Consider the following 15,000-nt stretch of genomic DNA (forward strand, 5'->3'; position numbering starts at 1 on the left):
TTTATGTGTGTGTATAGGAGCTCTGGTGCTCTGTTAACTCTTTGTGAAGAGCAGCCAAGGGTGATTCAGGCTTTTCTTTGTGTTTTTTTTTTTTTTATCATTGGGCTATTGTTATAGAAGGAGGTGGTGGCTCTTGCTCAGTAAGTGAATTTGCAGGAGGTGTGGGTGTAGTTGTGTCTTATGGGGACTGTTGCTGTCTCCCACTCAGTTAGACAAAAATTATAATCAAATAACCATCAAAAAACTAAAAGCACCTGGACAAAAAATACACCATGTAATCACACAGGAACAGGAACCAAAAAAAGAAAAAAAGGAAAAAGAAGAAGAAAAAAAAACAAGAAAACCTGCAATATCTGGGGATACCAAGAGACAAAAGGTAGAGAAGTAGACTAATGATGAACAAAATGGGAAAAATGCAAAATGAAAAACAAGGAAAGGGGTTAAGCATGAGAAGAAAAGAAAAAATAAATTTTGCAATGAGGAACAGGGAAAAGAAGAAAAGCTGAAAACTAGGACCTGGGAAGGGAAGAATAAAGAATAATAGTAAAAAGGACAAAAGTATTAATAATAGTTTTAAAATAGACAAAAACAAGCAAACTAATAACCAGAAAAAAGAAAGAGAAGAAGAAAAAAAAGAAAAAGTCAGGGAAGGGCAGGGCAGGGCACCCAGGCTCCGTCAGAGCATACAGACTGGGATGGAGTTCCTGTGGGCCCAGAAGGTGGGTGGAAGTGGGGGATGGCTGCAACTCCATTCACCAAGCGGGTGTGGAGTATAAGAGTAACAAGTGGAATGTTGCACCTTTTCAGTCGTCCAGGTCCAGAGTGTCCTTGGGATTACTGGCAAGCGAAATCTGTTCTTAAGCCCCTGGAATCTGGGAGAGTGCTGTCTCTTTAAATATACAAAATGGTCAAGCTGCTTGTAGACATTCAAAATGGCTGCACCCTCTGGACAGGCCAAAGTCCACAGCTCAGCCCACCCTCCTCTTTGCTGCTTCTCCTTTTATTCATCAGCCACCAGAGCAGTCCTCTATGCAGTCCCTGGCTAGCAGAGCTGATTTTTAGGTCAATTCTTAGGTCCTACCAGACTTGGCACTCTCTAAGCTGTCTGTGCCATGCCATCAGGATTGCTTAGGATCACCACCAGACCACAGATCCATATGTCTCCTTTTTTGGTATTTTCATGCAAATTCTTCCGCTACAACTAGTGGGGTTTAGTCCACTTCTCTATCCTTCCTTTCAAGGCTCAGGGATTATCTTCTGTATCTGTGTTTATTGGTTCCCCTTTTCTTTGTTGAAGAGGGTCTGTGCAGTCTTTCTGCCTAGTCCTCCATCTTACCAGAACCCTGCCTACTTGTTCTTAAGGATTGTGTTGTTCAGTTGCCATGTGTTTGCTCTTTTTCCATTGATCTTCCTATTGTTGATTTCTAGTTTTATAGCATTGTGATTTGAGAAGATGCTTTGCAGTAATTTAATGTTTTAAAATCTACTGAGGCTTGCTTTGTGGTCTAACATATGGTCTATGCTTAAGAATGTGTCATGTGCACTGGAAAAGAATATATATTGTGCTGTTGTTGGGTGAAGTGTTTTTGAGATATCTATAAGGTCAAGTTGGTGGATTTTATTGTTTAGTTCTTCTATGTCTTTATTGAGTTACTTTCCAGTTTGTTCTGGTTACTTAGTGCCACTCTGATAAGAATACAGCACAAATGGAAAGGCTTTAACAAACAGGAATTTATTCTCTTACAGTTCAGGAGGCTAGAAGTCTGAGTTAAGAGGGCCAGGCTGTAAGGACTGGATGAAAGCCCTTCAACCTTGGAGTCCAGCTCTGCCTCCTGTTTGTGGCCCACTGGAGCTAGAGGCATTTCTTCACTCAGACAGCTACTGGCTACTGAGGCTGAGAAGCCCAAGGTTGACAAGTAAACAGGCAGAGTCCCAATGTTACCAAACCACATGGCAGGCCATTAATTTAAGTCCATTGTAAATCCCCAGGTCAGCAGAGCCTGGGAGGCTGCTGAACAATGACATAGCTATATGCAGGGTCTAAGCATGCCATAAGCTAGAGACTATCTCCGCAGCTTCTCCTTATATACAGGAAGCAGACCATATCCCAAAGGCAGCTACTCAGCTGCTTATGGTAGATCCCACCATGGAGTTAATTGCCAGTCTCATCATGGGATTAACTACCACCAGCTTTCCAGCCACTCAACCAGGCCCAGCCAAGTTGACATAAAAATTTAACTACTACAAAATTGTTCTATCTTTCATTGAAAGTGGTGTATTAAAGTCTCCTCCTACTACTATGGAGTCATATATTTGTCTTTTCAATTCCATTAAAGTCTAATTTTGGGACTTTTTCACTGGGTCCATAGATATTTATTATGGCTATGTCCTCTTGTTCAATTAATCCTTAAATCATTATATAATGTCCTTCCTTGTCTCTTATGGTGGTTTTTGTCTTAATGCCAATTTTATCAAAAATTAATATTGCTATCCTGCACTTTTTTGTTTGCCTTTTGATTCATATATCTTTTTCCAACCTTCATTTTTTAGTTTGTTTTTGTCTTTATCTCTGAAGTGTGTCTCTTGTAGACAGCATATTGATGGGTTATGTTTTCTTATCCAATCTGTGACTTTCCCTTACTTGAGTATGCATTTAATCCATTTATATTCAATATAATTATCAACAAATATGAATTTGTTGCTTTCATTTAGTTATGAGTTTTTTCATGGTGTTGCTGAAATCTTTGTTCCTTATAATTTTCTCTGCTTAGCACATTTTGTTTATGAATTGTGTTATCATTTTCTTCATTGCTATTGTTTTACTATTTGCTAAATATTTGTGCTTGTCCTCATTTTTGTTTTGATGTAAAGATTTATCAGCTTTATTTGAGTTTACCCTGTGATTTAGAATTTTCTTCCAAAGCATGAAGGTCGATATCCTAGGCATTAGTGAGCAGAAATGGACTAGTTTTGGCCATTTTGAGTCAGATAACCATATGATATACTACTATGACAGGAATGACCAACTGAAGAGGAATGGTGTGGTATTCATTGTCACAAAGACTGTTTCAAAATCTATCCTGAAGTACAGCCCTGTCAGTGATAGGATAATATCCATATGCCCACAAGGAAAACCAGTTAATACTACTATTATTCAAATCTATGCACCAATCACCGAAGCCAAAGAAGGGGAAACTGAAGATTTTTATCAACTTCTGCAGTCTGAAATTAACCAAACATGCAATCAAGATGTGTTGATTATTACTGGTGACTGGAATGCAAAAGTTTGAAATAAAGAAGAGTTACCGGTAGTTGGAAAATATGGTCTTGGTGATAGAAATAATGCTGGAGATCACTTGATAGAATTTTGCAATACCAATGACTTATTCCTTGCAACATAAGTGAAGGCTGTACACATGGACTTCATCAGGTCAAATACAGAAGAATCAGAATGACTACATCTGTGGCAAGAGGTTATGGAGAAGTTCAATATCTTCAGCAAAAACAAGGCCAGGAGCTGATTATGGAACGACCATCAACTGCTCATATACACGTTCAAATTAATGTTGAAGACAATTAAAACAAGTTCAAAAGAGCCACAATATGATCTTAATAATATCCCTTCTGGATTTAGAGACTCTTTAAAGAAGAGATTTGATGCATTGAACACCAATGACCTAAAACCAGAGGAATTGTAGGATGGCATCAAGAACATCATCCATGAAGAAAGCAAAAGGTCATTAAAAAGACAAGACAGGAAGAAAAGACCAAAGTGTATATCAGAAGAGACTCTGGAACTAGCCCTTGAGCAGAGAGTAGCTTAAGCAAATGGATGAAATGACAAGATAAAAGAGCTGAACAGAAGATTTCAAAGAAAAGCTCAAGCAGACAAAGCCAATTACTATAATGAAATGTTCAAAGACCTGGAGTTAGAAAACCAAAAGTGAAGAATATATTTGGCATTTCTCAAGCTGAAACAACTGAGGAAAATTTAAGCCTTGAGTTGCAATATTGAAAGATTCTATGGAGAAAATATTGAATAATACAGGAAACAGCAGAAAAAGATGGAAGTAATGCACAGCCCCACTGTACCAAAAAGAATTGTTCAATGTTCATCCATTTCAGAAGGTGGCATATGATCAAGAACCAATGGTATTGAAGGAAGAAGTCAAAGCTGCACTGAAGGAATTGGTGAAGAACAAGGCACTAGGGATTGATGGAATACCCACTGAGATGTTTCAACAAATGGATGTCCCACTGGAGGCATTCACTCTGCTATGCCAAGAGATTTAGAAAACAGCTATTTAGCCAACTGACTGGAAAAGATCCATATTTTTACCCATTGCAAAGAAAGGTGATCCCACAGAATGTGGAAATTATCAAATAATATCATTAATATCACATGCAAGTAAAATATTACTGAAGATAATTCAAAAATGGTTACAGCAGTGTATTGACAGAGAACTCCCAGAAATACAAGCTGGATTCAGAAGAGGATGTAGAATGAGGGATATCTTTTCTGATGTCAGATGGGGCTTAGCTGAAAGCAAAGGATACCAGAAAGTTGTTTACTTATGTTTTATTTACTATGCAAAAGAATTTGATTGTGTGGATCATAACAAATTATGGATAATATTGAGAAGAATGGGAATTCTGGAACACTTGCCTGGACTCATGAGGAAACTGTGCATAGATCAGGAGGCTATTCAAACAGAACAAAGGGAAACTGCATGGTTCAAAATCAAAGAGGGAATGTGTTAAGGTTGTTTTCTTTCACCATACTTATTAAATTTGTATGCTGAGCAAATCATCCAAGAAGCTGTATTACCTGAAGAAGAATGTGGCATCAGGATTGGAGGAATCTTTGATATGCAGATGACACAACTTTGCTTGCTGAAAGTGAGGATGACTTGAAGCACTTACTGATGAAGATTAAAAACTACAGTCTGCCGTATGGATTACACCTCAATATAAAGAAAACAAAAATCTTCAGAACTGGTCCAGTAAATGGCTTCACAATAAATGGAGAAAAGATTGAAGTTGTCAAGGATTTCATATTATTTGGTTCCACGATCAACACCAATGGAAGCAACAGTCAAGACATCAGGTGACATATTGCACTGGGCAAATCTGCTGCAAAAGACCTCTTTCAAGTGCTAAAGAGCAAAGATGTCTCCTTGAAAACTAAGGTATGCCTAACCCAAGCTATGGTATTTTCAATCACGTCTTATGCATGTGAGAACTGGACAATGAATAAGGAAGACTGAAGAAGAGCTGATGCTTTTGAGTTGTGCTGTTGGTGAAGAATACTGAAAGTACCATGGACTGCCAGAAGAATTAACAAATCTGTCCCAGGAGAAGTGCAGCCAGAGTGCTCCTTAGAAGTGAGAATGGGCAGACTTTATCTCATCTACTTCGGTCATGTTGTCAGAAGGAACCATTCTCTGGAGAAGGATATCATGCTTGGTAAAGTGGAGGGTCAATGAAGAAGGGGAAGGCGCTCAGTGAGATAGATTGGCACTGTGGCTGCAATAATGGACTCAGGTATAGCAAGGATCATGAGGCTGGGAGAAGACCAGGAAGTGTTTTGTTCTGCTGTGCATAGGATCTGTATGAGTTGGAGATAATTCAATGGCAACTAACAACAACAACAAATTTAGAACAGTCTGTTCTACCTTGCAATTCTCTCAACTTCCTCACCATTCAGAAGTTCTGTAACTACACTATTTTTTCCCTTTTTTTGGTTGATAGTTGTCCTCATTTGCCAATTGATGTCTCTGGTTCCTATTTACAATGTTGTGAGCTTATTTTACTTTGGGTACTTCCACAGCTATGTTGGTTTCTGGGTTATGTCATCTTGTATATTGATGGTTGTTTGTTGTTTGCTATTATTGGTTGGTTGTTCAAAGGACTCCCATTAGTATCTCTTATAATGTTGGTCTGGTTTTAACTAATTCCCTTAATTTCTGTTTATCCGCAAATCTCCTAATTTCACCATCATACTTTAGGGACAGTTTTGCTAGTTATATAATTCTTGGTTGGAATTTTTTTTTCTTTCAGAGTTTTATGTACACAATCCCATTATGTTCTCACTTGCATGGTTTCTGCTGAGAAATCAGAGCTTATTCTTATTGGTTATCCTTTGTAGGTAACTTTTCATTTTTCCCGTGTTGCTTTCAGGAGTCTTTCTTTGTCTTTGGTTTTGATGAGTATGATGATGATATATGTCTTGGTGATTTTCTTTTGGGGTCTATACTGTTGGGGGTTCTTTGAACTTCCTGAATGAACATATTCTCATCTTTAATCATATCAGGGAAGTTTTCCTCCAACAAATCTTGGACAATTTTCTCAGTGGTTTTCTTTTTCTCTTCCTCTTTTGGAACTCTGATTACATGTGGGTTCTTCTTTTGATGGTATCCCATATGAACCTTAGGCTTTCTTCATTCTGTTTTGATGTTTTTTTCTAATTGATCCCTTTCCAAATAAATATTCAGGCATTTGTCTTCATTCTTATTAATTCTGTCTTCCATTGATTTGATTCCACTCCTTTGTCATTTCAATATGTTATCTATTTCTGAAAATTTAGTATTGATCTGTAGATTTTGTATCATTTCTAATTTTTCATTTATTTTGTCATTTTGTTCTTGTATTTTCTTCCAAAAATTTTCTAGGGTTTTATCTGTGTTTTCCTTAATTTTGTCAGTGTTTTCCTTGATCTGTCTCTCAATCCTTTGAAGATATCTAAGTATAATTCTTTTGAATTCCTTATCAGGGAGTTCTAATACTGCTTCTTCCTCAGGGATGTGTTCTGGGTCTATATCCTGCCCCATTGTCTCTACAGCTTTATCTTGTTTCTTTGTGTGGACTATGATGGTCTATTGTCTCCAAGACTTTGTGACATTAGTGTATTTAGATCTCTGTTAACTGTTTGTGAAGAGCAGCTAAGGGTGAGTCAGGCTTTCCTTGGTTGTCATTTATCGTTGGCCAGTTGGTAGAGATGGAAGTGGTGGCTCTCACTCAGTAAGTGGAGCTGCAAGAGGTGCAGGTGTGGTTGTGTCATATGGGCACTCCTGCTCAGTTAAACAAAAACAATTGAAAAACTATCAAAAAAGTAAAAGCAAGCAGATAAAAAACACCACAGAAACACACAGAAACAATCACCAAAACAAAAAAAAGAAGAACAAAGAAAAAAAACCTGCAATATCTGGGGAGGGGGCAATAAGAGAATGAGGTAGAGTAGGAGAATAATGAGGAAAAGAATGGGAAAAATGCAAAAGGCAAAACAAAGAATGGGGTTAACCACAAGAAAGAAAAAACTAGAAACCAGGAACAGGGAAGAGAGAAAAAGCTGAAAGCTAAAACCTGAGAAGGGAAGAATAGAGAATAATAATAAAAAGGGCAAATAATAATAATTTAACAACAGACAAAAACAAATAAGATATTAGGAGGCAGAGCAAAGGAAAGTTTTGGAAGGTGAAGGAAATTTTCCAAACGGATAGAAAGAATATGACAAAAGATGTGAAGTATATGGTATACTAAGGTATCAAAATATGATAGTAATTGTTACTTATATCATAAAATGGAATATTCAAATGGTCTTGGCTAAAATCCTAGTAAACTGAATTCTTTATTGGTAACTCAGTTCCATGAAAATATCATGGATTATTATATGTTTATCAAAATTTCATGCCATTTTATAAGTATATTTCTTAAACTCAGGCATTGAACTTATTTTCTGAAGATTTCTAATTACATTTTTTCTCTGCCTCTCTTTCGTTAAGGTCCATTATGAGTGAGATATGGGACTCCAGCTCTTCTGAAAACTGGACTCACATCTGGAGTGTCAATGACACAAAACATGCTCTGTATTCAGAAATTAATATCACCTATGTGAATTATTATCTCCACCAGCCTCAAGTGGCAGCGGTCTTCATTATTTCCTACTTTCTGATCTTCTTCTTGTGCATGGTGGGAAACACAGTGGTTTGCTTCATTGTAATGAGGAACAAACACATGCATACAGTCACTAATCTCTTCATCTTGAACCTCGCAATAAGTGATTTACTAGTTGGCATATTCTGTATGCCCATAACACTACTGGACAATATAATAGCAGGTATGTTGACTGGTGTGCAATGCAAAGGTGATATGATAAAATGGTGGTCCTATTTCTCTGAATTCATAGCAGGGGCATTCATTCATTCATGTAGTAGATATTTATAGAGTTCCAAACGTAGCTCCAATGCTTGTCCTATAAGGTTTACATTATAATAGGGGAGGATAGACAATGCACAAATAAACAAAAATATGATTAGACTTTCATTGGAAGTCATCAGAGAATGAGCTCTAGTACTTCTTATCCAAGCCTTGAATATTCTCAGTACAGTTCAAGCAAGGTATAATATAGAAGAAATATCATCAAACATATTATGGAGTATAATGGCCAAAGAACTGGTAAATCAGGTTTACATTGATGCATGTCTTCACTCTAACATGCATATTAATTGAGGCTGTCCTGTGGTTAGCTGGAAGGAGCCCTGGTGAAGCAATGGTTAAAGTATTCAACTACTAAGCAAAAAGTCAGTTTAAATCCACCAGCTGCTCCATGGACGAAAGATGTGGCAGTCTGCTTCTGCAAGGATTTACAGCTTTGGAAATCCTTCATGGCCATTCTACTCTGACTTATAGGGTCACTATTCCTCAAGCTGAAAGAACTGAAGAAAAAATTCAAGCCTCGAGTTGCAATACTGAAAGGTTATATGGGCAAAATATTGAATGATGCAGGAAACATCAAAAGAAGATGGAAGGAATACACAGAGTCACTGTACCAAAAAGAATTGGTTGATGTTCATCCATTTCAGAAGGTGATATATGATCAAGAACCAGTGATATTGAAGGAAGAAATGTAAGCTACACTGAGGGAAATGGAAAAAAAAAAAAAAAAAAAAAACAAGACTCCAGGAACTGACAGAATACTCACTGAGATGTTTCAACAAATGGATGTTTTACTGGAGGCACTCACTCAGCTTTGCCAAGAGATTTGGAGATTTGGAAGACAACAACCTGGCCAACTGACTGGAAGAGATCTATACTTGTACCCATTCCAAAGAAAGGTGATCCCACAGAATGTGGAAATAATTATCGAATAATATCTGTTCTGGTTACCTAGTGCTGCTCTGACAAGAATATACCACAAATAGGATAGCTTGAACAAACAGGAGTTTATTCTCTTACAGTTCAGGAGCCTAGAAGTCCGAGTTCCAAGTGCAAGGCTCTAGGGGCTGTGTAAAAGCCCCTAAACCTTGGGCTGCAGCTCTGCCTCTTGCTCCCAGCCCACTGAAGCTAGAGGCATCTTTTCACTCAGTCAGCTACTGGCTGCTGAGGCTAACAAGCCCAAGGTTGACAAACAAAATAGCACAGTTCCGACGTTACCAAACCACATGGTAGGCCATTAATTCAAGTCCGTTGTAAGTCCCAAGGTCAGCAGAGCATGGCTGGCTGCTGAACAACCACACATCTACATGGCAGGGTCCAAGCCTACCATAAGCTACTGACCATTCCTCAAGGCTTCTCCTTATATACAGGAAGCAGACCACATCCCTAAAGAAACTACTCAGCTGCTCATAGTTGATTCCATAATAGAGCTGATTACCAGTCTCATCATGGGGAATACTATACCCAGTTGCCCAGCCACTCAACCAGGCCCAGCCATGTTGACACACAAACTTAACTGCCACAATATCATTAATATTGCATGTAAGTAAAATCTTACTGAAGATAATTCAAAAAAGGTTGCAGCAGTATGTTGACAGTGAACTTTCAGAAATTCAAGCTGGATTCAGAAGAGGATGTGCAATTAGGGATACTGTAGCTGATATCAGATGGATCTTGGCTCAAAGCAAAGAATAACAGGAAGATATTTACTTGTGTTTTATTGACAATGCAAAAGCATTCAATTGTGTATATCATAACAAATTATGGATAACATTGAGAAGAATAGGAATTCCAGCACACTTAATTGTACTCATGAGGAGCCTATACAAAGACCAGGAGGCTGTTGTTCAAACAGAACAAGGGAATACTGCATGATTTAAAATCAAGAAAGGAGTGTGTTAAGGTTGTATACTTTCACTGTACTATATGCTGACCAAATAATCTGAGAAGCTGGACTATATGAAGAAGAACGTGGCATCAAGCAGAGAGGAGTGCATCAGGATTGTATCCTTTCACCATACTTATTCAATCTGTATGCTGAGCAAATAATCCAAATAACTGGACTATATGAAGAAGAATGCAGCATCAGGATTGGAGGAGACTCATTAACAACCTGAGATAGGCTGATGATACAACTTTCCTTGCTGAAAATGAGGATGACTGGAAGCACTTGCTGATGAAGATTGAAGACTACAGTCTGCAGTATGGATTACACCTCAATATAAAGAAACAAAGATCCTCATAACTGGACCAATAATCAGCATCACAATAAATGGAGAGGAGATTGAAGCTGTCAAGAACTTCATATTGTGTGGTTCTACAAATCAACATCAATGGAAGCCACAATCAAGATATCAGACAATGTATAGCATTGGGCAAATCAGCTGTGAAGAACCTCTTTCAGGTGCTGAAGAGCAAAGATCTCTCCTTGAAGACTTAGGTGTACCTGGCACAAGCCATGGTATTTTCAATCACTTCATATGCATGTGAGAGCAGGACAATGAATAAGGAAGACTGAAGAAGAGTGGGCACTTATGAGTTGTAATGCTGTTGAAGAATGCGGAAAGTGCCATGACTGCTAAAAGAAGTAACAAATCAATCTTAGAAGAAGTGCAGATGGAATGTTCCTTGGAAGTGAAAATGACCAGACTTGATCTCACTTACTTTGGTCATGTTGTCAGAAAGGACTATTCCTTGAAGGAGGATATTATGCTTGGTGGAGTGGAGGGAAAACAAAAAAGGGGAAGGCCCTCAATGAGATGGATTGACTTAGTGGTTGCAATGATGGGCTCAGATATAGCAGGGATTGTGGAGTTACAACAGTGTTTTGTTCAGCTGTCCATAGGGTAGCTATGAGTTGGAGATGACTTGATGGTGGCTAACAACAAGTGTTAGGAGCTCTGGTAGCATAGTGGCTAAGTCACTTGACTGCTAACCAGAAGGCTGGCGGTTCAAACCCACCAGCCACTCCTCGGAAGGAAGGTTGGGCAATCCTACTTCTGTAGTGATACTGCCTCGGAAACCCAAGGAGGGGTCGCTATGAGTCGGGGCCGACTCGACGGCACATAACAACAACAACAACAACAACAACAAGTGAGTCAGAATCTACTTAATGGCAATAGGTTTTGGTTGTGTGTGTGTAGGGGGGTAGGATGTCTTTCCAATGATTTTTTTGAGAAATGATGGGGTAACAGTCCTGATGATTTTTTAAAAAGTGGTAGTTTCATCAAAGAACTTCCAGAAATACAAGCTGGTTTCAGAAGACGATGTGGAATGAAGGATAACATTGCTGATGTCAGATGGATCTTGGCTCAAGCAAAGAATACCAGGAAGATGTTTACTTGTGTTTTATTGACAATGCAAAAGCATTTGATTGTGTGGATCATAACAAATTGTGGATAACATTGAGAAGAATGGGAATTCCAGAACACTTAATTGTACTCATGAGGAACCTGTACATAGACCAGGAGGCTGTTGTTCAAACAGAAAAAGGGAACACTGCATGATTTAAATCAAGAAGGCAGTATGTCAGGGTTGTATCCTTTCACCATACTTATTCAATCTGTATGCTGAGCAAATTATCCAAGAAGCTGGACTATATGAAGAAGAATGTGGCATCAGGATTGGAGGAAGAATCATTAACAACCTTCAGTGTTGCTGACAACACAACTTTGCTTGCTGAAAGTGAGGATGACTTGAAGTACTTACTGATGAAGATTAAAGAATACACAGTCTGCAGTATGGATTACATCTCAATACAAAGACAACAAAAATCCTCATAACTGGACCTATAAGCAGCATTATGATAAATGGTGAAAAGATTGAAATTGTTAAAGACTTCACATTGCTTGATTCTACAATCAACGCCAATGGAAGCAGCAGTCAAGACATCACACAACGTATAGCACTGAGCAAATTAACTGCAAAGGACCTCTTTCAAGTGCTGAGAAGCAAGGATGTCTCCTTGAGGACTAATGTGTGCCTGACACAAGCCATAGTATTTTCAATTGCCTCATATGCACGTAGAGATGGACAATGAATAAGGAGGACCGATGAAGAGTTGATGCTTTTGAGCTGTGGTATTGGTGAAGAATGCTGAAAGTACCATAGACTGCTAAAAGAACTAACAAGTCTGTCCTGGAGGAAGTGCAGCCAGAATGCTCCTTGGAGGCCAGACTTCATCTCACATACTTTGGTCATGTTGTCAGAAGAGACCTTTCCCTGGAGAAGGATGTCATGCTTGGTAAGGTGGGGGGTTAACAAAAGAGGGGAGGGCCCTCAATGAGGTGGACTGACATGGTGGCAGCAGCGATGGACTCAAGTATAGCAAGAATCATGGATCTGGCTCAGGACCAGGTGGTGTTTCGTTCTGCTGTGCATAGGATCACTGTGAGTCGGAGATGACTTGATAGCACCTAACAGCAACAACAGTTTCATCAGTGGTAATTTACATGTATAAAATAAGTAACTTCATGTCATAATACAGGACACCACTCTAGAATCCCCCTGGTCCCTTATTACCTTTTCTTGTTAGTTGATATAGAGTTATTCCAACCCATGGCAACCTCATGTATACAGAGTAGAACTGTTCCACCGGGTTTTCAAGACTGTGACATTTCGGAAGACAATCATCAGGCCTGTCTTCCGAGGTGCCTCTGGGTAAGTTCAAACGGCCAAACTTTCGGTTAATAGTTAAGCACTTCAGTGCTTAGCCAAACATGCCTCCCAGGAGTGCCTCCTTACTACCTAGCACTACATTATATACCATAGAAGTGCAGGAACAGCTGTCTCCAACTAGAAGCTCTGTTTTAGTAAATAGTGTGCATGTAATGAATATTTGCTGTATTAGTTAATAAAATTACAAATTAGTTAATGAATAGACTCAATGCATCAATGTCTCAGTTTTATCTAAGGAAAATGAAACATTAGCAGCATACTGAAAATATCTAGAGCAGTATAATGAACCATCGCATGGATTCTTTTTACAGAATTCAAAGTCAGTTTACTAAAGAAAAAGAAAAGAAGTTTCTCTCTGGAGGTGGCGTCTGTTTCTTTGCCTTCTCTGCCAGAGGAGCCAGAGAGTTCAAAGTGCCTGTTCTATCAGCCATGTGCTGCATAGAATCCATTTGATTCTTTGGTTTTGTGATACTTATCATTCAAAAAAATATTTATCAAGGATGTACATTCTCAAGACACTGTGCTAGACACAAGAAGTGTGAAAGAATTAATGTAAATAATTGTTGCTCTCAAGAGACTTACTTGGCAAAAAAAAAAAAAAAACAACAATTTTTTCCCCAAAAAAAATTATTAGTTGGAAAAAAAAAAAAAAAAAATCAATCTTTTTCCCAAATAAATACATTTAATTAAATCATTACAAATATTATTTCTACATGTACATTACTTCTCCTTACTCCTGATTTCCATTCCCAGGAGACCGTCACTTTCAATTCTTGTTTTTTTTTTTCCTTTCCTTTTGATAATTTCATATTTCCAAATATCATATTTTCAGTATTATGTTTCATCTCAAAAACAAGATGTAAATTTAGATCTCATAATCCTTGCCCAGGATTTATACACAAATATGTATTCACAATTTGACTTCCTCTCATTTTTGTAATACAATCTAGTTTTTTGTTAAATCCATACCAAGAATATACATTCTTATGATTATATGTATCTTAACCTCTGCTAATTCATGTAGAGTACTATGATACCAATTTCTCTCTTATAACATACCCCTCTCTGGATTTAATAAGGGCCTCATATTTTGATTTTCTTAGTTTTGGGAGTGTATATATCACTAACCTATTGCCAAATTCTCTTCTAGGAGTTTTAATCTCTTGTCAACACCTTCAAACACATCAGGTAACTGGTGAATTATATCTTTTCCTTGGAGCTACCCTTCCAATTAAAATTCCAAGGGAGTTTTCTGTTTTCTTCTTCCTATTTGAAGACATTGCTCTCTAGGTCTGAAGCTCAGCTGTTGTTCTGGAATGTCCCTTTCACTGATAACCTAACATTTCCCTTCACTTCTTAGTGCTTAATCCCACCTTTTTGGATGCCATGTCTTCCTCTATCTTGGTTTACCCCTATATTAGCTTCTTGAGAAAGAGTACACTAAGAATGTTTGTAATGTTATAAGCTACAAATCTTTGTTCTATATTCACATTTGATTGTAATTAGTTAATGTGATTAGCTGCTAAGCAAGAGGTTGGAGATTCAAGTTCACTCAGAAGCACCTTGGAAGAAAGGCCTGGCAATCTACATTTAAAAAATCATGCATCGAAAACTCCATGGTACACAGTTCTACTCTGACACACATGGAGTCACCATGAGTTGGAACTGACTTGACAGTAACTTTTTTTTTAATATAAAATTCTAGGTTCGAAATCTCTTCCCACAGAACTTTTGAAGTGTTACTCTATTGTTACTGCTGAGAAATCAGGTGTTATTGTTGAAAAATCTGATGCCATTTTATTCTTGCTTCTTTTATTCTTGATTTGTATTTTATTTTATTTTTCTTCTACAAATCATTAGGCAATGTGCCATATATGTATGCATATATTCATGTACATGTATACATGTATGTATGTGCATGTGCATGAATGTATCTACATGCATGCACATATATGCTAACATATCTACATACATGCATAAGTATATGCACACATATGTACATGTATGTGCATAGATCTATATACATATATGTATCCATATATGCACACATGTGAGTGCATATATGTGCACATATGTACACATGTTGTTGTTAGGTGCTGTCGAGTTGTT

At 37.9% G+C, this 15,000-nt stretch overlaps 1 protein-coding gene across 1 annotated transcript in view; it reads left to right on the forward strand.

The window, feature by feature from the left end:
* The first annotated feature begins 7,788 nt into the window (after positions 1–7,788).
* The window catches only part of NPFFR2 (neuropeptide FF receptor 2), an 18,376-nt gene continuing 11,164 nt past the window's right edge, over positions 7,789–15,000 (forward strand). The window contains exon 1 of the mRNA XM_007942792.2: positions 7,789–8,116. Within this exon, the coding sequence (XP_007940983.1) occupies positions 7,789–8,116 (328 nt within the window). The remainder of the gene's footprint in view (positions 8,117–15,000) is intronic.

The sequence above is a fragment of the Orycteropus afer genome, unplaced genomic scaffold (assembly GCF_000298275.1).
Source record: "Orycteropus afer afer isolate SDZICR_OR568_19922 unplaced genomic scaffold, OryAfe1.0 scaffold00098, whole genome shotgun sequence".
NCBI classification, from domain to species: domain Eukaryota; kingdom Metazoa; phylum Chordata; class Mammalia; order Tubulidentata; family Orycteropodidae; genus Orycteropus; species Orycteropus afer.